The following is a 23918-nucleotide window of genomic DNA, read 5'->3' as shown; positions in this document are numbered from 1 at the left end:
ACACAGCCCTTATCATCCCAACTAGTGTGGCTCATCGGATTGCACACAAGGGAAATAGTCCGATGCTAAAGCACAATCGCAACCATAGCTTTTCGCTGCTTAAATTCCAGTTCAATTGATTGCACATGGGACTCCCGTGCTATGGAAGGCACCAGTAAAACAAGAAACATGGAAAAACAATAGAACGAGAAACATGAGACAAAAACGAACACAGCTTAACCCCCTCCTCCAATCATTCAAATAGTGTATAAATATGCAATTATAAAATAGCACCATCACAACTCGCTTCAAGTGTAGCACCACCTTTGTGCCTCTTGTTCTTATTATTGCCTTCAGCATGATGTTGAATTCGAGGAGCATGGATTCAGTGGACGTGGGTATGTTTGAAGCAGCAAAGGGCTCGGAGCAGCCAGCCAAATGAGTTCTATTTCGGCATAGCCACATGGAAGACGGATAATTCTTTTTGGTGATGACTTGAGATTTATTTCATCTATGACATGCTCCATAGTTAGGCACTACACTTGGAATTGATAACTATGAAATGAAAAAAGATCCCTATTTTGAAACTTTTTTGGTATAAAATTATTCTTTTCAACATTTTTAATAATAGGTTCAAGTTTTCAATTCAATATTTGATTGTTCGCGTATGTACCACTACAAGACTGGCTGATTTGATGTCAAGTGTTCAGAGCCAATCCTGAACATTCGCACTAGATACATAAGTATACACATACTTCAAATGTAGTATGCATTGTTTTCAGGAGACATTTGACTGTACAAGTGCACTAAATTCCACCAAGATGGATGGCACACTGCTGTATGATTCTTATGAACTACGCGCGGTGCTCCGCTGGCGGGAACTGTGCTCTACCGTGATCATCGCACAGCGTCAACGTCTTCGGTGTCAGTTGCACACATACATACTGTCTCTGCCCTTACTCCGCTGGCGGGAACTGTGATCATCATAAGCACAGCGTCAACGTCTTCGGTGTCAGTTGCACACATGCTTTGTCTGCCCTTGGCTTGGGGTTGCTGTTCATGATATTCATGAAGCATGCCGGGCTCATACAACATATACATGTGAATTGTTTAGGACGGTCTGTCAGGAGTTTACTGACGTGTGTCGTGATAGTGTAGCTGCACTGCTCAGCAGGTGCTGCTGGTGGTTGGATGTTGCTTGGAGCAGACGTTGTAGTTGCTCGTCCTTCAAGCTGAAACAATCCACACAGCACACACGCGCGCGTACGTGAACACAGCACCCCATCAAGCTAAGACATGCCATGGTGATTATTGACTGCTCAATCGTGTCAGACCCACAGCTTGTCTGATCAGCACAAATAAACATTTGTAGCACAATTAGTAAGGCCAAGCTCAATGATATTGCTTGTCCCCACCACATTTCCACAATTTTGTGTCACAGTATCTTTCTTGAGCAGGACCGGCACCAGTATGGGCATGCTACTACTATGCATGTGTACCAGTAGCTAGTACTTCAAGTATTCTCAAAATTCTTACACTGAAGGCAAAGACGGACACCAGTACAGGCAGACCTCGCATAACCGCACACATCCGTTTTCCAGAAAAATATCCGGATAGGCGAGGGAACCGGATAATCAAACACACATACTGTATGTGTGCACGGCATATGCTGTAAATCGGTAACCAACCGCGATTTTCTTTCGGATGGCGAGGGATCCGGATAAACGAGGACCGGATAAGCGAGGTCCGACCGTATTAGTATACTGTATGAAATAACAAAGAAGGAGTGGATGGATGAATATAGAGAACTAAGATGCAATGAATGTATTGTATTAAAAACTACCCACCTGCTGTCTTCCTGGAGCCTGTGTACTTCTTTGTGTCGCTCATCAAGCATTGTACGCACATGTCTAACTTCTTTCTGAATCTCCTGCACCTCTCTGACATGTCGTGACTCCTGCTCTTCAAGCCTAAGGAAAACACAGCAAAAGCATATCCAATTAATGGGCTCATCCGAAAATGCAAGTTTTTGCTTAGGCTGCCTAACTTAGGGTGAAATTCTCTCTAACAGAGAGAGAAAGAGAGACAGAGAGAGAAAGAGAGAGAGACAGAGAGACAGAGAGAGAGAGAGACAGAGAGAGACAGAGAGAGACAGAGATAGACAGAGATAGACAGAGAGAGCGAGAGAGAGAGAGACAGAGAGACAGAGAGAGAGAGAGACAGAGAGAGACAGAGAGAGACAGAGATAGACAGAGATAGACAGAGAGAGCGAGAGAGAGAGAGACAGAGAGAGAGAGAGAGAGAGAGAGAGAGAGAGAGAGAGAGAGAGAGAGAGAGAGAGAGAGAGAGAGAGAGAGAAAGAGACAGACAGACAGACAGACAGACAGACAGACAGACAGACAGACAGACAGAGAAAGAGAGACAGACAGACACAGACAGAGAAAGAGAGAGGGCATGGACTATGCATGCAACATTTCCTCAAAGAATGAATGAATCCATTACAGGCTTCACCAACTGTCCTGTACTACCATCTTCAGTACCTCGTCGTTAAATTGACCTGGTATTACTTGTGGGTTATATTTGGACTATTGACTAACCGCACAGACATCTGCTCGAGCTTCCGGCTTGACTTCAACTTGTCGCTCTGTAGGAAAAACCCGAAAGACAGCACAGAGGCAAATTGAGCTTCAGTTGAAGATTTACAGCCCGTGTTTGAGTAAAGCAGAGAGACTTGACTATATCTACGCATGGACATTGAAAATGTCCACTTATGTACATGAAAATGAATGACCTTACTGAAACAACTCCACATGTTCACTAGTTGAGTGAAAAACTCCATATGAACATTAAAATGTTCACACTGTTCGAAAATGGAAATCTGCGCTGAAAATCTAATCTGAAGAAACAGTTACACTCAAATGGCAAAAAAAAGGTTGTCAATTAGTCATACATCCACAGCATTTTGGCAAATAAATAATACCGCGGCTTGTTAGACATAGTTCTCCTTTTTTTAACACAGTAAAACATAGTTCTCTACATCCTAGCCTTGGCTCCTCTCCCCCCCCCCCCCCCCCTAAAAAATCACCCACAGCTCCCCCCCCCTTCCCCCCCCACCCCAAAAAACACCCACAGCCCCCCCCCCCCCCAGACGATCCACCTGGTAATGTCCACTCCCCATTTCCAAGAACTGGATTTTCTTGGGATATGAGATGCATTGAGGTGATTTGCTAACTTACTGAAAATCTTTGCTTGGTAGCATGCATTTTCTGTGAATTGTTTGCTGCTTCCTCAGCAATGCGGTGATTCACTTGCCTCTCCTTTTTCACCTGAAGTGTTAAACATAAACCGAAAAAGATACACACGAAAACACACTTGATCACATGAGCAAATATGAAAATGTACAAGAAAAAAGAAACTCGAAGCATAATTTGACATTATGTTGCAACGTCACACATTCTCCTGCGACACAGATTCAACAAATACATGTCGCTCAAGGATTCATGAAAAAAATGATTAGAAAATGATACTTTTTGCTCCATTTTCTGTCTAGATAGCGGTTACCTTGATTTTCAAAGCATCACATCGCTTGATAAGCCTCTCCACCTGCTCATGAAAAGGCGCATGCAGGTACACACACACACACACACACACACACACACACACACACACACACACACACACACACACACACACACACACCAACACACAGACACACACACACCAACACACACACACACAAACACACACACACACAAACACACATGAACACACATGCGGCACACGCAAAAACTACATTAATTACGTACAGGGTCATGGTGGTTGTGGTGAGGTACTTTGGTCTGAAGCACAGTCATTATAAAAAGTAAAAAGAACTAGTGAAGATTAATAAAAAGAGTTTGCTTTCACGATCAAATGTCGGAATTCCCTCTTTGCACCATAATCTACAAGGCGCCCATGCTCACAAGCAGTCTTCACCTGAAAAGCATGGAAACATGCTCCCAACAATCTTCAATATTAATCATGAGATCGATGCAACGAGCAGAATTTTGAATTTTTACACTTGTTTTATAAGCAACAACATCATCAGGGTTACAGAGCGCTTGACAATCAAGCTCCCAGTGTGTATTTCATTGGGTGCCAGAGAGATTTCAAACCCCTAACTCAACCATCCAATATCCCATCTGCCACCAAGATTATGCTATAGAGAAGTGGTAGAGGTCCAATAAAAGCCAACACTAAGGTTTCATAGACCCGACACCATAGCAGATAAGCATCACCCAAAGCTGTAGACAGCAAGCTGTTTCAGCCATAGAGGCCTCATCAGTACAGCTACGAGCTTTAAGCAAGCCGAGCTACCAGCCATGGTGCAAAGGAGGCACCACAAACATTAAGATAGCTAGTCGCTCTAGCGCCAGAGTGCTCAAACTACAAAAAGGAGCGAGAGATGCTTAATGCAGCAGCACTAGAGCAGCCTACCGAGAGGGCTCAACAAGACGAACGTCGAGGAGCGCAATGCCCAATGCAGACAAGCATTATTCAGATTTCAACAGCCAGAAGGATACAGTTGTAATTCTGCCTGAGTGTGCATGAAGCCACCTTAATCTTACCAACTTCCCAATGTCCACGTACCTCAATGGTAGTTGATGAAAGCTGTTTTCTCAAGTCAGATGCAATGTCTTCAGAATTGTCCAGCTCTTTTCTGAGATGATTCACGGTCCCATTCAGCTCACTGACATCAGAAACACAACCCAAAGAGGAACAAGGTGCAGAACATCTGTGTTCCCCACAAAATATCAAAGTTTGCTCCTCCAGTAATGCATATTCAACAAACCATCACTGTACAGTGGACCAACACCTTGGCACCATGAGTTAACTACATCAGTCTACCCAGTTCCACAGTGACCAGGTTTTCTCACTTTCTAGTCCCCACTAGTTAGCACCAGCAAAAAGCATCAAAATTACTGTGAGACCCGGTCAGACTCAGTGATTTTTCCCGCATTCGTACAAACACAAGCACCTTCAAGGATCAAGGTGCAGATGCTGCTCCCAAGCAGTGGCATCAGGAGATATGTTTAATCAAATCAAGCTACCCATTCTCAAGTTTTTGAACTGATGCTGTAGTACTGAAAAATTGGATTCGAACTGAATAATGAAGCACTGTCCACTACGGCCAAACTCACATATTTTCTGCGGCAGTATCTTCTGCTTTTTTCTGTAGACCTTGCAATTCCAGAGAAGCATCTGCAGTTTATAAAGAACAACAAAGCACAAAGTAGGACAACAGTAATACTTCTTCCGTATAATTATTCAATATTACAAAACCCCTGTGTGGAACAGGGAATGTAGTGTGTCTGCAAGTTCACTAGTACGGGTGTGTTGTCCCTGCCCTTTTGGAGGGTATGTGCCCCTTTTGGCACGTGCGTGCGGACTGCGCAGGTTGCGCATGCGTGCATGCTTATCGTGCGCATCCTGGTTGTTTTGGGTGCCTTCTTCTTGAGACTCTCTTTGGAGCAACAACAATAATCTGTTCTCTGAGTGTGGAGTCCGTGTGATATGAGATATCGAGAGTAATCGGATTTCTGCCATTCCTTCTTGTGGTTTTTCTTGTCTGAATTTTGGCTCCTAGTATTGCTGAGATGTTTGCGTCAGTCCATGTTTCTTTCTTTCTGTGTGTGTCTCTGTGAGTTTTCGTAGCCCCATCGGCTGCGTGATGGTTTTCCGGACAACTCCTGTGCTGTCAGATGACTGGTCACCCGGTTCAGCTGCCGCGGTCTTCGCAGTACCGTCGGTTTGCCTTGGCTTCGCACCAGGGCGAGGTGGTTGTTTTCCGGGGGCCCACGCCTGAAAGTATGGCGGTTCCCTCTATGGGTGGGCCCAGTCTGTTTTCTTTCCACCCCTTTGCTTTGGCTTTTCCCCCGTTGTCCGGAGTTACTAATGTATCCTACTGTTTTGGCCCTGCGTATCTGTATGTACTTGTTCACATTTGATTTCTTTTTCTCCTGTCTTTCTTCTCATTTTTTTCTCTCCCATCCTCAGGAGAGGATGCATTTTTTTTCATGTGGCCGTATGTTGTCCCTGCCCTTTTGGAGGGTATGTGCCCCTTTTGGCACGTGTGTGCGGACTGCGCATGCGTGCATGCTTATCGTGCGCATCCTGGTTGTTTTGGGTGCCTTCTTCTTCAGACTCTCTTTGGAGCAACAACAATAATCTGTTCTCTGAGTGTGGAGTCCGTGTGATATGAGATATCGAGAGTAATCGGAAGGGCTATCGTGCGAGGGAATAACCCCCCCCCCCCCCCCCCCGACGACAGGTGCATTGAAGTGTTCCAGCGTAATCATATCGTGTCATGTATGAATGTTTATCCAGAGGAGAATTGAACCAATATCACTCTGAGAACAGGGCTGTCAGAGTAAAGGCTCGCCAACAATGATTCAAGCAGTCAGAAGCTGACTGGAGTAACAGTTGAGGGATAACCATAGCTTTCACAGTATTGTCGTTGGCCTGTTGGTCTAGGGGCATGATTCTCGCTTTGGGTGCGAGAGGTCCCGGGTTCAAATCCCGGACAGGCCCAATTCAATTTTTTTAAAATGTTTTTTACATATCTACCAATATTCAGCAAAAGCTTCAAAGGCCTACCTGTAACTTTAGAAATGAGATCCTTTTTGTCATCCTGAAGTGCCTGAACAAAACACAGAGCACATAATGTTTGATGAACTTCAAGCCATGTTCAGATTTACTCTGGACTTAATCGGGTACGCTCGATCCTATCAAAAACTGAATAAGAATTATACTCAATAAGCACACAAGGCTGGAAGCCAAAGGCTAGCTTTATTTATTTATTTATTTTTTACTACAAAGCACTGGCCAGCAACATAAAAGGGGAGGTAGACAAAATTGGACAAGCGAACATTGACAACACAGAGGAGCCTGGCATGCGTGCCGATGAGGTAGGTCAACTTCCCCCGACCTAGTGGTCTCGGGTTCAACAGTTGGTCTACGCATCAGGAAGGGGAAATGGACAGAGAAAGGGAGAATGAGCATGAGGAGCTTCCCAGGAGAGGAAGAGTGAGAGAGAGAGAGAGAAAAAGAAAATGATAATAATAGAGACAACCGGTTATTCTCAGTGCTGGTGGACGTCAGTGGCCCATAGCCAATTGGTCTGGCGGAGGTGATGGTAGGCCTTGGTCTTGAATGTCGGCAATTTCTTCAGAGTTGGGCGTTCGGCGAGGATTGGGGCAGGCAGTGTGTTCCAGCTCTCCAGGACAAAGTATGGGAAGGAGCGGCGGATGAACTCTGGACTGGAGGCTGGCAGAAGAGTTGCGAGTTGGAAAGAGTGGCCACCGAGGGACTGGCGTTGCCGGCGCGTCCCGGGTGCAGCGTTAACTCTTGCTGGGGGAGGTACCATGTTGGTAAGCAGAGCTGGACCTGGTATGCATTGCAGCTTATACAGGTAGCACAGCCCGTAAACATGCCTTCGGATTGCCAGGCTGGGGAGCAATGAGGGGCCAATAACCTTCATGCCTCGACGCTGGACCAGGTCCAGCTGATGGAGGTGACAATGTGCCGCACTTGCCCAGACGAGAGGGGCGTACTCCATTATAGGCCGTACAAATCCTTTGTACACAGTTAGGCGCCCTGTACTGTCCAGGATCCGAGATGCCTTTCGGAGCAGGCCGAGTTGCTGGTTGGCTCTAACGGCAAGGGAACGGATGTGGGCCCGGAAGGAGAGAGTACTGTCAAATAACACTCCTAGCAGCTTGAGCTGGGGGCTCTCAGGCACCTGCATGCCATCAAATGTGAGCTGTGGGACATCCAGGGATGGTCTGTGGCGTGGGGATTATTGTGACAATAGTGACTCTGTGCTGCCATGCTGCATAATTATAGTGTGCAACTATTGGGGAGCAGACTTGTGTTTACTTGGGCATAATGGTTGCAGTCTAGCAGAGGAGAAATAAAGTAGGGAAATGGACAATATGTTGCCATGGATACATTGTGCATCAACCTTACCTTGATCTTTGCCTCGTTAGACTGTTGTATCTCCTCCAATTTTGTCTCCAGCTTCTGATACCGTCTGCAGATTCGAGGCAGTACAAATCACTGTCACCCATCAGTATTGGAAACCAGACACACGCCAATTTCACAAAACAGCTTAGTTTTCCTCGACATGATTACAGCCGTGGTGCTCATTTGGACCGTATCAAGAAAGAAGAAAAGTTGTGTGTGGCTCTGACAGACAAAAGATTATAGCTGATGTATGCTGAAGGAGCAGAGATCAAACGGTGAAACCCCAGCACAATGTGTCATCGAGGCATGTCTAAATAGTAAATATGGTAGCACGACAGTGAGCAGCACATGATGTTGTTTTTAAAACACAGAGCAGAACAATTAGAAAAAGTTGGTTCCGGCTTTCACGCAATGTGTAATAGTTCAGTTTGGCACTGCAGGAGTGTCGGAACCGGTGCGGCAGGTGCGGCCAAAGCTGCACCAATAATTTCATCTTGGGATTTTTGAAGCAATGGAATATGGGCTATTTGGGCCCAATTTCCCTAAAATGTACCCAGGGGGAAGACCCCTGGACCCTACACCTATTCATGGTCGCACCAATGCCGGATACCTTCTGACGCCCCTGTTAACTGTGAATTGTATGTTGGGACGATTAACTTACTCTTGCCAAGAATCCACTGCACTGGACATCTCCTTCTTGCTGGTGAGCTGTGACTGGCGCTCTAGCAGTGTATCGTGTGCCGTGCGCATATCACTGTGAGTACTACCCAGTGCGGTGAACGCCTCTTGAAGCTTTCTGTACTTCTTTTGCAGTTTGAGCAGGTCCTGGTGCTCTGAAGATACTGAAAAGGATGGGAACACAATGGAGGCCAGAGTACGTTAGTCACCTCTTCAGCTACTCACGCAGGCCATGGAAATGGAGAATCTCTCTGAAAAACACGAAGACAGCTACTTATATTGTTTTGATTTTATAGGATCCAGTCAGTCCAGCCCCCCCCCCCCCGTTCATCACCATTATCACCACCGCACCAGTACAAACACAAGACAGACACTTCCTAGTGAGATGATGGCAGTGATCATTTACACTTTCAATCACCTTCCACTAAAAACACATGGACTTGACTGCACTCCTAAAGAGACACGCTTCAATCCCAAGGTTGTTAAAGAAATGTCAAAAGAGTCACCCACATTCAGTTACTTGCAGCTCCTGCCATGGGCCATATTCCCGGTATGTTTCCATAGTTGGTAAGTGCATGGCAGTAATCACACAATGACGCCACAGAACACCGACCTTGCTCCTTTGCCGTGGCCGACAAGACTTTGCTCTTCTTGTGGAGTAGCTGATTTCTCTCCAGTAAGTTCCTATTCTGTGCTTCCAGTGTGTCACATCTCTGTTCAAGTGCATCACTGCAGAAAACACAGTAGCAAAAACAGCAACGAAACGAATGATCCACGATTGAAATATTCTTGAACATGATTGAATATTTCCTCAATGACTGACACACTTTGGGCCAAGCCCACGCGAGCATGCCACCACCTTGATGAAAACACATGCACCTCGCACATATGCACACACAGACACTGGCGTACCCATGCACACACATGGTTTGGCAACTTGACAGACTCACACACAGCTAATTCCTAAACAACTCACTTTTTTGTATTGAAAAAAAACAAAACAAGAAAAACAAAACAGCCATCCCAAACAACCAAAGGGAACCTACTGTGGCCAAAGAACAGCATGCGTAGAAAGCTCAGGGGCAGATCCAGGAGGGGTTCCAGGGGTGCTGCGGAACCCCCTAAATTTCTTAAATGTACTACTGCCTGGCAATCATATGCGTGTCCATGTACATGTATCAGCTACTAGTACATGTACATTTTTGACTATACTGGACCCCCTCCCCCCCCTGTAGAGATGGCTGGATCCACCGCTGAAGCTGGTGGGCACAGCACGTGCAGATAGCCAGTGCATGCAGACCTAACAATCTATACGCATTGTAGAGTCAGGCAAACAAGGTGTAGTGCTCACATCCAAATAGGATCAAAGCATGCAGAAGTGCACAGTGTACAACGCACTGAAACGATTCAAAAACAATAGTACTATGCTGAACAAGGAGGCATGTTGGTTGCATCCAGTTACAACAACTGGCATGGACGCACCCCCGCACCAATTTTACCCACACACTCAGCCACACATACACAGGCACATAAAATGTCGCACTGAGCTAGAGCTTGCAATGATCTCTTTCTAGCCTCTAATGATATGCACAAGTAAGCAGTCCGACGTAAAGGATGTGATGGTAGACCAGTTCCATGAAAGCAATGACCTGTCAAGGGCTAACTCCAACTGCCCAGTGGGCCACTCACATACTGCACACCGAGGCACGCGAACAACCAACGGGGCCACAAACCACCCATCCTCGAGGCCACAAACCGCCCATCATCGAGGCGAATTTAGCTTGCCCACTCTGGGCCCAACAGCCATTGAGGCCAAGAACCCGGCCCACCAAGAACTCAAACAATTGCCTAGTTTCAGGCCTTACACAATAGTGTTACGTGCTCTTGCGTGCACGAACACATGCACACAAAGACACGCACAGGCACACACATACACACACACACACACACTTAATAGGCGATCAGGTTTCTCTCCCCCTCTCCCTTCTCCCCTCTCAAAAAGATGTTTCAGCTTACCGCTCTTCCTGGCCAAGACCACCGCGATATGTCCGGTCATGTTCCATAGACTGCAACACATAGAACACATCATCATAACAAGAATTTATATAAACACAGTCAGGAATGCACACCAATACGCGAATACGCAAATGCGCGCACGCACACACACACACACACACACACGCGCACAGCTTCTCACTCAGTTGCACAATCTCTTTCTCAGTACTCCATCATCACGTAGTCAGTCGTCTCTCTCTCTTTCTCTCTCTCTCCCCCCCCCCCCTCTCTCTCCCCCTCTCTCTCCCCCTCTCTCCCCCTCTCTCCCTCCCTCCCTCTCCCTCCCTCTCCCTCCCTCTCCCTCCCTCTCCCTCCTCTCCCTCCCTCTCCCTCCCTCTCCCTCCCTCTCCCTCCCTCTCCCTCCCTCTCCCTCCCTCTCCCTCCCTCTCCCTCCCTCTCCCTCCCTCTCCCTCCCTCTCCCTCCTCCCTCTCCCTCCCTCTCCCTCCCTCTCCCTCCCTCTCCCTCCCTCTCCTCCCTCCTCCTCTCTCCTCTCTCCCTCTCTCCCTCTCCCTCTCCCTCTCCCTCTCCCTCTCCCTCTCTCTCTCTCTTCTCTCTCTCTCTCTCTCTCTCTCTCTCTCCTCTCTCTCTCTCTCTCTCTCTCTCTCTCTCTCTCTCTCTCTCTCTCTCTCTCTCTCTCTCTCTCTCTCTCTCTCTCTCTCTCTCTCTTGGTCACTCCCTAAATACTATCTCTCTCCGCACCTTTGTTGCTCCCTATCACCAATGTCTTCCCCAAACTACCTGGTTGTATTTGTGAGTGCTGGGATAGAATAGCTTCCAAGAAGTGCAAGAGTATGATAACAACTGCAGTGGACCCTCTTCAGTGTTGATGTGTCTCTTTCTCAGTACTCCATCATCACGTAGTCAGTCGTCTCTCTCTCTCTTTCTCTCTCTCTCTCCCCCCTCTCTCTCCCCCCCCTCTCCCCTCTCCCTCCCTCCCTCTCCCTCCCTCCCTCTCCCTCCCTCTCCCTCCCTCCCCTCCTCCCTCCCCTCCCCTCCCTCCCTCCCTCCCTCCCTCCCTCCCTCCCTCCCTCCCTCCCTCCCTCCCCTCCCTCCCTCCCTCCCTCCCTCCCTCCCTCCCTCTCTCTCTCTCTCTCTCTCTCTCTCTCTCTCTCTCTCTCTCTCTCTCTCTCTCTCTCTCTCTCTCTCTCTCTCTCTCTCTCTCTCTCTCTCTCTCTCTCTGTCTCTCTCTCTCTCTCTCTCTCTCTCTCTCTCTCTTGGTCACTCCCTAAATACTATCTCTCTCCGCGCCTTTGTTGCTCCTATCACCAATGTCTTCCCCAAACTACCTGGTTGTATTTGTGAGTGCTGGGATAGAATAGCTTCCAAGAAGTGCAAGAGTATGATAACAACTGCAGTGGACCCTCTTCAGTGTTGATGTGTGCAGCGCAGATAGTGTTGAAAGAGAAACAGCACCGTGACTGTTCCATGCACTACCAGTGTGATCAAGAGCATTGCAAAGCACTGCGAGAAGAGCCACAGCAGTTAAAAGTACAAACAGGTGCTGCGGTTTGAAGTATCTTACCAAGGAAATCTTCCCATTCTCTTCAATCAGCTTGACAACTCTGCGCTTCACCCTCTCCAGCTCGGCCTGAGCAAAAAAACACACAGTGTGACACACGAAGATATTGTCTATCACCATGTCCCTCGCACCATGAGTGGTGTGTTGACCAGAGTTCAGCCAGCATGGGTGTGCACCGGCTTGGGCGAAGAATCACTGGGCAAATATTGATTTCTTGTATCACACATCCAAGGCATGGGAGCTGTGCCACAGGTATGCATAGACAGGTGTGCATAGGCAGGCATGCATAGACTGAGATTGAAATCCAAGGCAAGTACTCTATTGCAATGTAACCAAATGTAACGAGAGATCACGGAACATTCGGCATGAGCTGTGCAGAATTCTGTATGCACACTCTCACCAGCAAGAGAATGTATGAGTTAGGACAAAGGCTAGTTAAAATTTACATCAAGGAATCATAGCAGGCAGTGCACTGTTTGGATAGCTAAGCATGCCAATAAGATAACGCCAGATCAGAAAGCTGATCTTCTGCTTTATCTTCGTGAGAACGTTATCACGTGACCGTTGTATCCCACACATACCTCTTGCCTCCGGATGAACTTGTCCTTTTCCTCTAAGCGCTTGTCATAGGCTACGAGTAGAGGACACAGGCCTTCCGTGTTCATCTGCTGGACGGGAGACACGCAAGAAAGGAAACAACAAAGTAGGGAAGACGTCTAGCCCATCTTAGCGGCCTGCTTGGCCTATGAGCCGACACACTGCAAAGCACCCGCAACCAACACAGTTACGGCGTGCGATGATCTGACTCAGAATGTAAACCCAGTACATATACCTATACCTGCACCGCATACACACAAAGGCAGGCACTGCAGCTGCTGCTGCTACTACTCGCTGCTCAATGTGCTGAGCCGTTCACAAACGGGCAACAACACAATAGAACACGTTAATTTTTTTATGTGGTCACGGTCTGCTAGTTTCCCCACAATCAGACACCCTGAGGACAGTCATGCTAACCGGATACTGATTGATAGCTGACATACATACACTAAAGGCTACGCATCGCCCGCTACTTTCGTAGTTTGAGCATTCTGGCGCTAGAGCAACAAGTTACCTTAATGTCTGTGGTGCCACCTTTGCACCTTTGCACCATGGCCGGTAACTCTCACTTAAAGCTTGTAGCTGTACTGATGAGGCCTGTATGGCTGAACTCCGACAGCTTGCTGTCTACAGCACTGGGTATCCCAGGCCAGCTATCCCAGGTCAGCTATCCTGGACGCTGCGTTAGCTCTTACAGAATGTGTTTACCTCTACCACTGTACCCACTACATTCTTCTGGTAGGTCTATACCCAGTTACAGCACTGGTCATGTCACATTTGTGCTGGTACACATTTTCCATTGTTCACGTGCATACCAAATCAGGGAGGGGGGGGGGGGCACTACTTACCGCTGACCGAGATCTGCTCCCTGTAGTAAACACTCCACTTGTCGACATCTACATGTACAACAGAAACAAACGCAGTGTTCCTATGAGCTATTAAAACCACTCAGCAGTGACTACCGGTAGATATTCTGCTTGATTCCACAACATCCTTGCTTGTCTGCAGGTGCAGAAGTACACTCATGCACACACACACACACACACACACACACACACACACACACACACACACACACACACACACACACACACACACACACACACACACACACACACACACACACACACACACACATACGCACACACACACATACGCACACACACACATACACACACACACACACACACATACGCACACACACACACACACACACACACACACACACACACACACACACACATACGCGCGCACACACACGCACACGCACACACACACACACACACACACATACGCACACACACACACACATACGCACACACACACACATACGCGCGCACACACGCACACACACACACACACACACACACACACACACACACACACACACACCCCATTCATGCAAGCAATCAGACACCATCTGCAGTATTCGTTGGGAGATAGTGGTAGATATAGGTGGCCATGACACATGCAATACCCTCTGTGACCTCTTACCTCTTCATGTGTTCGATGGTCTTCACATTTTGCTTGCAGATACGCCAACTGCTCATTCTGATGATGCACTGTTACAACATGAACATTTTAAGAGCAACATATTATCAAGACAGCAGCAACAACAGCAGCCTGCACCAGCGTAAACTCCAGTGTTTGCAGCGCTAGAGCTCCAAACAACCTCCCGTGCTAGCATAATCACGAAAACAGACTCCACTATACGACATATGCCAGATGTACAAGACTAATTTCGGGCTTCAGTTTCCAAGGACAAGAACTAGGCAAAGAACTCTGCTCCAGCAAGAAAAGAGCAATGACAGACACTAGCCTAGCGTCACTGGAATTCATCTAACCGGAGGCTGAGCAGGAACAACGGGATAAATTGCTCTGTACTGTTCCTCCAATACACCACTCTCCATAGAGCGTTTTGCAATTGGAATTAGCAGCAGCTATGCCAGTTGAGATGCAAAATTTCTCTGACAGCTCCATGTCCAAGGCTGGAGAAGTGTGCACAAGATGTACGCAGTGCATGAAGTCCGAATGGCAACAACCAATCTACAGTGATGTGTATGCTTGTCAACGCCGTTCCGTTTAGAGTCTGAAACATTATTAAGTACAGCAAAAACAGCCTCCCAGCTCGTGTGTGTATATGTGTAGTATCCATGGCGCAGTGGTGCTGCAAACATCCTCCACTCCACGTGTCCACATATCAACAAACTCCAATTAAAATAGAGCCACCATATGCAGTACATATGGACACTTAACATCAACATACTTATGAGTTCGTAGTCCTGAATGCGGGCCCTAAGATGCTCTGCCTTCTGACGTTCAGCAAGGGCAGACGGTGAGTCTAGATAGGGAATTGGGAACATACAATTGGAGGAAGAAATCAGAAACAAGACAGAGTATACAATGGACATATTGATGGCTCAGTCTTGTGGCAGCATGTACGCCAAAGGTGCTGGTCCAAAGCTGTTCACGAGGGCAGGATTTAGCGCTGACAAACTGGCACCGCACACGACTACACAGTGATATGACAATGTGATAATCAGCCGTATTAACTTTTGATGGTACGGCCAATGTGGATCACAAGTATTCCGCCGTCTTGGCAACTTTTCAGACTGTCTATTCCTACTAAGATTTCATGAAAGGATGGTTTGCTGTCGGAAAAAGAGGTCTGGTCAGCATGATTCCTTCAACACAAAATACCAACCTGCGAAAACATCTCCCTCACATGAACACATGCACACGTGCCCACTCGTGCATGCCCAGCTTGCACACATACACTTGCACATGTACACACGTGCACACACCATAATAGATATGACCACAAACACACACACACACACGCTCGCACACGCATATCCACACGCGTGCGCGCACGCACACACACACACATGCGCGTGCACACGCATGTACACACGTGTCCGCGCACGCACACACACACACACACACACACACACACACATACAGACATACACACAAGAGACCTGACCTAGATCTTGTGCAGAATCCAGAAGTCGGCGTAGCCTCTCATTCTCAAATTGCATCTCTCTGTGTGCTTTCTTTGCGGCGCTGAGTTCGCGTGCATGGACTTTTTCTTTACTTCTGAGAGCATTGCTGGCTTTCTCGCTGGTAGTACCTGCAATGATACAGAACAACAAACACACAGGAGGATTAAGAACTCAGATGGTGAGCGAAGGAGAAAATGTAACAAGGAAAAATGTGGGTACAAGTTATGGCACCGAGTCCACTAACTAAACCAGATTTCAACAGTCAGACGTGCACAATCTAGCACAAAACTGACAAGGAGTGCTGAGACATTCCACGGCATGAAAGTCAGCATGAAGGGTTGTCCTTCCGATTTGGAGTACATGAGGTGATTGAATGTCTAATGAGGATTAGCCAGCCTGGTGACAATATTGTTGTCCTGTTTATCAAGATCCAATGCATAAGATGCCTCTCACTCGCGTTGACAGCAGTACAGTGCCATGCTAGAGTCAAGGCAATGTTGCCTGTTGGTGATGAGAAGAATTGCTTTCTAGTCTTCTTTGCTCGTGCATGTGCCCAGCAGGGTGCTGCTCTCTCAGTCATGTATGAGCTCACCAGCAGACAACCAATCAAACATGCTCTAAAGGCATACAGCGACTAGGGTGCCGTGAGCAAGAAACACACTGAACTCTACCATATAGACCCATCTGAAACTCATCAGCCCATTATCACATCCTCAACCATCACCAGGAAACTGAGTTGATCATTTTGCTAATACTTAGTATATGCAACATGTTCAATCGATTTCTGGTCAGGGGATCATCATCAGGGGTGATAAAATTAACCAACAAGACTAAGAAATTTGCACTTCACCAGTAAGAGTTTTGGAATTGGTTATGGGATAAAAACTGAAAGTTGGTCCTACCCGAAGCGATATGTGAACAAACTTACCGGCCATTTGGATGTGTGTTTCCAGCCTGGTTACGAGCTGCTGGTTATTCTCTCTCAGCGATTCGTTCTTCTTCCGCAGGGCCTTCACAATCTTGGCATGCTCCTTCTCGTGGGCTATTTGCTCTTGTTCGGCGTCCCTCATCTGCATGATGAGAGCCTGGAGGCGCTGGCCAAGAACGACGTCATCTGGTGTGGCTGGACGATCGTTGACTTTGCCAAAGGCTTTCAACAAGGAGTTCGCCTGATGAAGTGCACTTCTCTGTTGATTGATGGTGTTTTCTGGAGATCCTTCATGAAGAAAGGATTCACTAAGAATGGTCGAGGGTAGGCCATGTCCTGTTGATTTCAGCAGACTGCCGTAGGACTCATCAGACTCTATTGCCGGCACTGCGGAATGTGTGCCCATGAAAGCCCCTGATGCACTTTGATGTAATGGACTTTCATACTCGCCGGCACGGCTTTCGGGGTTCACGAATGCCTCTGCATGTGCCTGGGGAGCTGCTGCAGGTGGCTGTTGCTGGATTCTCTCTGCCATATTCTGGGCTAAAGCTGTTACAAACTCAGCTACCGAAGCTGGCACGTGAACTTGTTGTAGTTGCTGCTCAGGAAGTGCAGTGCCAGGAAATCCTGCATCCTGCAAATGAGACTGAATGACTGCACCAAGTTGATCTTGGGCTGGTGCTTGTTGCTGCTGCTGCTGTTGTCGTAGTTGCTCCATCTGTATCTCCTGTATTTTCTGCAGTTGAAGTTGCATCTGCTCTTGCTGCTGCTGTGCTAGGTCCATGGCAGTCTTCTGCTGCTGGGCCAACAGGAGAACGAGTTCATTGCGGTCTCTTGTGGAGTTGGCAGCAGAGGATTCGGACACGTCGCTGCCGTTGTGTGTGCTACGGCCATGGCCTACCGGAGCATGGCCTTTACTTCCGGAATGTGATGCGTCGGAAAGAGGCACTCGTGTAGCATGCCGCTCAGCACTGGACTGTACCTTGTCTGCAGGACTAGACGATGCCACGGGAGTCCGTTGCCCACTTACAGCTGTTTTCTTCGTCTTCTTCTTAAGGCTTGCACTGTGTGCTGGTGTAGCCACTTTGCCAGGCACAGCATCAGGATGATACAGAGCCGTTTGCTGGATGCCAAACTTCCTTCCACTCTCATCAACTGATCCGTCCCGGCGATAAATCAATGTGTTGTATTCATTTGCATCGGACAGCCGGTGAGGCTCTTGAGCTGCAGCAGCAGCGCCATCCACTCTGGTATCTGATATGCGGCGACTCCTTCTCGCTGAGTTGGCAGCCGCCCGGGAATAGGGGCCTGCCGCCCCGTCCTCTAGCTCATGATAAACAACGCGTGTGGGTGGCAAAGGAGGAGATAGACCTAGAAGAGGAGGTTTGGGACTCTTTGCCTTAGCTTGTAATCGACGTGCTCTACTATTCTGGGAGAAGACCTCAGTCAAACTCTGACCAAGGCCTATATGGATGGGTGTCATGTCGGCTAGGTTTGCCTCGCTGACGGCAGACTTGAGACGTGCAGGCTGCGCTGACATGGGCACGTAGGCAAGATGCTGAAGACTGCGCGACCTTCGTCGGTTTGGATGCTTGCTGTCGCTCCACACCTGCAAGTGATGATGACCATCGGAGCTAGCTGGCAATGGTGACACCTCAACACTGCCAGAGCGTCCCCGGTCCAGTTCGTCATCATCGCCATCATCGAAGTCTGTAACAGAGGAGAAACTCAGTTCACTATCCTCCAGAGTGCGAGCCGGTATCAATGGCGGCGTTTCCCTCTGTCCATACTGCGCTGCAGATGCTGGACTGGTTGAGGTCTAGAGCAAAAACAGATATAGAATAATGAAACCAGAAACATAGGCCATCCAAGTCAATACTAATACACACACACAAATACACACAGACACACACACACACACACACACACACACACACACCCATCATGTACCATGTACCATGTATATACCCGATGCAAGAGAAGCAAACAATACTGTTGCACAAGAGTGCTCTTTAGTACCACAAGCTGGTGTGGATCTGGCTGGTGTGCATCTGGCTGGATTTCAAGCACTCAGCTGTAGGTGTGCACTTGATTTCATGAAACAGGATACGAAATGGATACCGTATTATCTCCATAATAAGCCCAGCGCCTATATTTTTTCAACCAGTCCGGACCCCGGGCATATATTAGAGACTGGGCTTCTACAAGAGACTGGGCTTATAATTTTTCCACCGCCAGGTACATGTACATTGCCAATTATTTTGCATTGTATCATAGCACAAAGTTTCCCAGGAGGTACCGGGACTGCAGTTTTGTGCTTCCTGGTACACTGAGTGAGTCTGAATTTTAGATCTCGGGGATCACAGACCTTTACCACAGCAATCAGCATGTGGGTATGTGACACTTTGTGACGTCAAACATGCATGGACATGATCCATACAGCTTTCCAATATAAGCCCTGCGCTTATATTGGAGACTGCGATTGTTTATCTTTGAAGCCCTCTTGGAGTGTGCTTATAATAGAGACTGGGCTTCTACAAGAGACTGCGCTTGTAATAGAGATAATACGGTATTACCAGGATGCTTGGAGAATTCCAGTCAGGGCCATCGCAGTCCGGCTGAAGCAGCCCCACTTTTTTGGCCATTTCTTCTCTGCGATGATCGCAGCTCAGCGCAAACGTGCCAAATAATGAAGAATCCTTGTCCCCGATCTTGGTTTATTGCAGAATCAAAAAATCTCTTATTGCAGTTACACTGAAATGGCACCAAATGCCTGAAAATGTTTGCAATAGGCTTCATTTTTTGAAAAGTTTTCCCGGGGAGGATAATGAAAAACCCTTGTCCCCGATCGTCGCATCTTCTTGATTTGTTGCAGAATAAAAAAGTCTTTCATTGTAGTTACACTGAAATGGCACCAAATGCCCGGAAATTCTTGTAATTGGCTTCAATTTTTGAAATGTTTCCGGGGGAGGCCCCCCCCCCCTTCCATGGCTGCCCCACCTCCAAAGTCGGTGCGACAGGCCTGCCAGTTGCCATCAAGTACCAAAGATTTTATAGATTTCTTGCTTCAATACATTCATAAGATATCCACCAAGGTAACTACCTCAATACCATATTTCCCCGTAAGTAAGTTCTCCCCAATGACTTTGTACCCCCCCCCCCCCTATAAAAAATACACTTTCCACTGCCGAGTTTATCATCCCGAAAGACAGTTCCCGCCGAAAGATAGTAAGTTCGTACCGCGTCCTACATGTACAGACACCGTACAGTACATACATCATTTGCACGGACACTAGAGTTGCGCAGGCTTCCCACTGCGTGTCATTTACCCCCGATAAAAAAGTACTCCCCGAAAGTTAGTACTCATGTGGCTGCTAAGTTCGAAAGTTAGTACGTACCAACTTATGCATGGGGGAAATACGGTACCTCAGTGTAAACCACACACTCTCAGCCTTCTTATAGGAGACCAAAGGCAGTACAAAGAAACATTCTTCCTGTTTTCAACAGCTAGTCAACAACGCACTGAAACCAAGTTGACCATTTTGACCAGTGATGTGCCCCCATCCCAAGCTCTGGCAGAAAATTAGGGCACACGACAGTGAGGACCATAGTAATTAATGGCTGAAACGTCTGCATAGATGGCATCAAACCATCTTGTGTAGCGTACACCAGACGCTGTCAGCAATAACAATGGGTGAGCTGCATCTTGTGCTGTTTGATCCCACGTAATAGAGAGGTTAAGATGCACGTTATTTCCGACGTGACGTCCAATTTCACTTCAAATTTGGCGTAAAACTCCAAATTTCGACGTGAGCTGCAGGTCACTCGCTTTGTTTTTCGACGTGCGAACCAAATAACACGAGCTTAACTTTCACATCACGTCAGAAATAACTTGCATGTTAACCTCTGTATTACCACAACAGGCTGCAGTGTGCAAGCCGCAACAAACAGCTGAACTCAGTATGCTGGATATAGGTGGCAAAAACTGGAAATGTAAATTCAGCTGACCTGTTTTGTGGAAGTCTTGCTGACTCTCGAGTAGCCCGGTTCCTCGGCATCGGTCCTACCTTCCAGGCTACCTACCAGCGACACTGTGGAAGCAAGCCACAAAGAAGCTGATCAGTTCTAGGATCGATGGATAAGTTCTAAAGCTAGTGAGTGGATCAGGGAGTGTGCGCAAAACTGATTTTTTTAATAGCAGCTTACAAAATGAAAATATCAATCATCAGATGAAAGAATGTGGTCACAACAACATTATCTCCGCAGCATTTTCCTCACTAACATAATGATAGTAAAGAGCTGAACATAGGCAATGATTAACAGCATTGTGATTAAACCAAGAGAGCAGTCTGGTGCGGTGACTTTGCTTATTGTATTACACAGTTGGTGTGCACAACAGCGCCTCCACGCCTACAGGATCACAGTATTTTTGACATACCTGAGCTAATCTGCGGTGAGGCTAAACGGGGCCGTTGCCCATGGGCATTGACATCGGCAACTGCTGGTACACGCCTGGCTACCGCACCAGGCACCGTCAGCCTGTCATCCTCCAGCACCATACCATGACCATCGGACCTTGTATAGGTATAGATGGGGTTGGTGGAATCGGCTGACAGTCGCCCAGCGCCAATTGCCGAGTAGCCTTGAGGCACATCTAGAGTGCCGGCAGCCGTGTCCCGGCTGTCCTCACCTAGGCAACAACAGAACCATGAATGACAGTGTGAGTCAGTTGAGCATCTCCGTCTGAGACAAGGTTAAAATAACAGTGCAGTAGAGCATCCATTATATCCAAACTCTTCAGGGTGGACGCCAGTCAGACGGGGTTTGGAGGAGGGAAATGTTCGGATATGAGAGAGTCACAGCTACGCACGCAGCAGAGGGCACATACATCATACCCTGCATTGATGGCATACAAGCAGAGAAAATTGAAATTGCCTGGTAGATCTACAGGCTACACAACGAGTTGAACTCAAGTGCTGAGTCATGCATTGGGATGGGGGGAGGGGGGTTCCAACCATTCTAGATAGGGCTCAGGCTGCATATCAAATACGTAGGGTCATGTTACAGTGCCAGTATGTGAAACCAACTTCAATCTACATGACATTGTACACGTGCACAGGACCAGCGTCTTGTACTGAGCTGTGCTAGGACAGATGGCATGTACATCGAAATAATCAACACCCAGCTGCAATGCTTTCCTAGAGGAGCCTGCTGTGAACTACCCCGTCTGCACAGCCCAACATGCAACACACTCACAGCCCACTCGACATTGACCAATTACTTGGTTTTTGCACAAGAAGAACTTAAACAAAAAGACCAAGCCTGTACCCATGCCGTGAGCCATGTGCTATGTAAAGCCACGCCCCTCTTCTATACCGCCATTTCCCAGTAATGCGTACCGTATGTGATTTTGGGTGGACCGCTTTGTAGATGATGTGTAACAGGTAGAGTACTCTCTGCTGCCTCCTGATTAACTGTCAGTAGTGCCAGCTGGGCAGCCTGAGACAGAACCGTTGCCGTGGCTTCGGACTGTTTGAGAGGACTGGGCGCGTGTGGCACAGCTGCAAGGGCGATGCTGGGCAGGAGCTCGCCGACTGTGTCATTGTCCTGTGGGAGAGAGAGGATCAAAATAATTTGTTGGAACCAGGCCTTCGCTTGACTAGGCCTTTTACCAGTACTGCAGTATATACAATAATATTACTACATAATGACAATATTACAATACATAATTCTTAGGCAAAGGAGCCACTCCAGCCTTCCAGGTTGTTCAACAATTTTTGTCTCCAAGGAAGTTGTTTGCTACATAGCATTAATTTGTAGTCATTGCCTCTCAATGGAGAATGTTAGCTAGGATTTTTGCACTGAATCGACTCTTTGGAGGACCCTGATCAGTTTAAAACTTCTCTGTATTGTGTGCATGTGTGTGTCTGCCTGTGTTTATTCATACGTACGTACGTGCATGCAAGCATACGTGTGTTATTTTTTAAACATTTCAACCTTGTTGTGGCTTGTCGACTCTTGTACAGGTACCATGTTTTACATCGACAATGCGGTGTATCATCAGCATGCATATTCTTTTTATTATTCTATTATGGCTTTTTAGGCCCAATTTTCAAAAAATTTCGCGGGGGACGACCCCCGGACCCCCCTCTCCCACTTTCGCCGCACCAATGTTAAACTCCTTCCGACGCCCCTGGTGTGTGTGTGTGTGTGTGTGTGTGTGTTTGTGTGTGTGCGCGTGCACGCGCGTGCGTGTGTGTGCAATCGTACATGCGTGCATGCTCAGCGTTGCGTTTCACTACAGACAAGCAAGTGTGCAAACCAAACCTAACTGCAAGGCTCCGAATCAGTTTTCCTCAACTCCTTTCTCACAGCTTTAGGCCCCCAGCTGCATCTGTGCATTCATCACTGTAGGCTGGTGACATTACTACGTATGTGGAAAATCCAGTCTAGCTGGTTCACACACGGCTGGTTTTTCAGTGGGAAGGTTCCATTACAAAAATACACCGTTCCTTACGAAAACCTCAAACCGTGGCAATAACGAAACACCGCTAGTATAAAAGAAGTTTCTATTAGGAATTTTGATTTGTGCAAGAGCACATCATTGAGCTTCCTGTTTGACTGTGCATGTACTTCTACTAGGTAATCGACCAGCCTTGACTATTTCATTCCGTAGAAGGTATGCCCGCTCATCAGTTCAGCTTCACAGTGGGGTTTCGGACTCGCTTGACAAGCTTGGACAGTATACCATACCATTGCACAAAATTCAAATGGATCAATGGGTAGCGAGTGGTGCACAAATGACCCGTACATACGAATCGTTGATACCGTTTTAGTCTCACCTTCGTTGCCTTCTTTTTGCGCGACGAAAAGAACTTCAGCGGCATTGTGGCACAGCCAACAGCAACGTGTTGGGATTGAACTAAAGTACGGATGCAACGTGAAGCCTTGTTTTTCAGCTACTTCTTGTCGCAGCCAGCGCTGCAACCGGCGAAGCGCTGTCACAGTGTCAGCTCACATCGCTGACACCTCAGCGAATAGACTTCTCAAATACTGACATGTCGGAGGTCTGGGTTATGAAGAAACTAGGTAAATATGTGGAGAAGCTAGGTTGCATCCATGACCCAGGATTCCTCCACCTCTTGGCTTTGG

General features: G+C 47.5%; 2 protein-coding genes and 1 non-coding gene across 5 annotated transcripts in view; 2 read left to right on the top strand and 1 right to left on the bottom strand.

Annotated features, from left to right (window-relative positions):
• LOC135817416 (G-protein-signaling modulator 1-like) overlaps nucleotides 1–804 on the top strand; it is a 6696-nt gene extending 5892 nt beyond the window's left edge. The window contains exon 7 of the mRNA XM_065330594.1: nucleotides 337–804. Coding sequence (XP_065186666.1) covers nucleotides 337–421 — 85 coding nt within the window. The 3' untranslated portion in view covers nucleotides 422–804. The remainder of the gene's footprint in view (nucleotides 1–336) is intronic.
• On the bottom strand, nucleotides 90–23918 carry LOC135817415 (early endosome antigen 1-like). 3 transcript variants are annotated; one of them, XM_065330591.1, is made up of 23 exons: nucleotides 23609–23918; nucleotides 22166–22373; nucleotides 21205–21456; nucleotides 20775–20857; nucleotides 16767–18585; nucleotides 15820–15966; nucleotides 15100–15174; nucleotides 14328–14395; nucleotides 13682–13729; nucleotides 12818–12904; nucleotides 12240–12305; nucleotides 10678–10727; nucleotides 9275–9390; nucleotides 8645–8825; nucleotides 7987–8050; nucleotides 6616–6658; nucleotides 5160–5220; nucleotides 4609–4708; nucleotides 3541–3582; nucleotides 3216–3305; nucleotides 2577–2623; nucleotides 1827–1949; nucleotides 90–1211 (listed from the first exon to the last, which is right to left on the bottom strand). In XM_065330591.1, exons 1-23 carry the CDS (start codon nucleotides 23651–23653, stop codon nucleotides 1103–1105), a joined length of 3924 nt encoding a protein of 1307 aa, XP_065186663.1. In that variant the 5' UTR covers nucleotides 23654–23918; the 3' UTR covers nucleotides 90–1102. The 3 variants fall into 3 exon arrangements, with proteins under 3 accessions (XP_065186663.1, XP_065186664.1, XP_065186665.1); XM_065330592.1 differs by having other exon boundaries at nucleotides 12818–12901; XM_065330593.1 differs by lacking the exons at nucleotides 90–1211; nucleotides 1827–1949; nucleotides 2577–2623; nucleotides 3216–3305; nucleotides 3541–3582 and having other exon boundaries at nucleotides 7987–8076.
• Trnap-ugg (transfer RNA proline (anticodon UGG)) lies at nucleotides 6478–6549 on the top strand. The gene has a single exon. It is a non-coding gene; the product is annotated as a tRNA-Pro (tRNA).

This window comes from Sycon ciliatum, chromosome 5, assembly GCF_964019385.1.
Source record: "Sycon ciliatum chromosome 5, ocSycCili1.1, whole genome shotgun sequence".
NCBI lineage: Eukaryota > Metazoa > Porifera > Calcarea > Leucosolenida > Sycettidae > Sycon > Sycon ciliatum.
The sequence above is the reverse complement of the archived record's forward strand: the minus strand, read 5'-3'. Positions and strand labels throughout refer to the sequence as shown.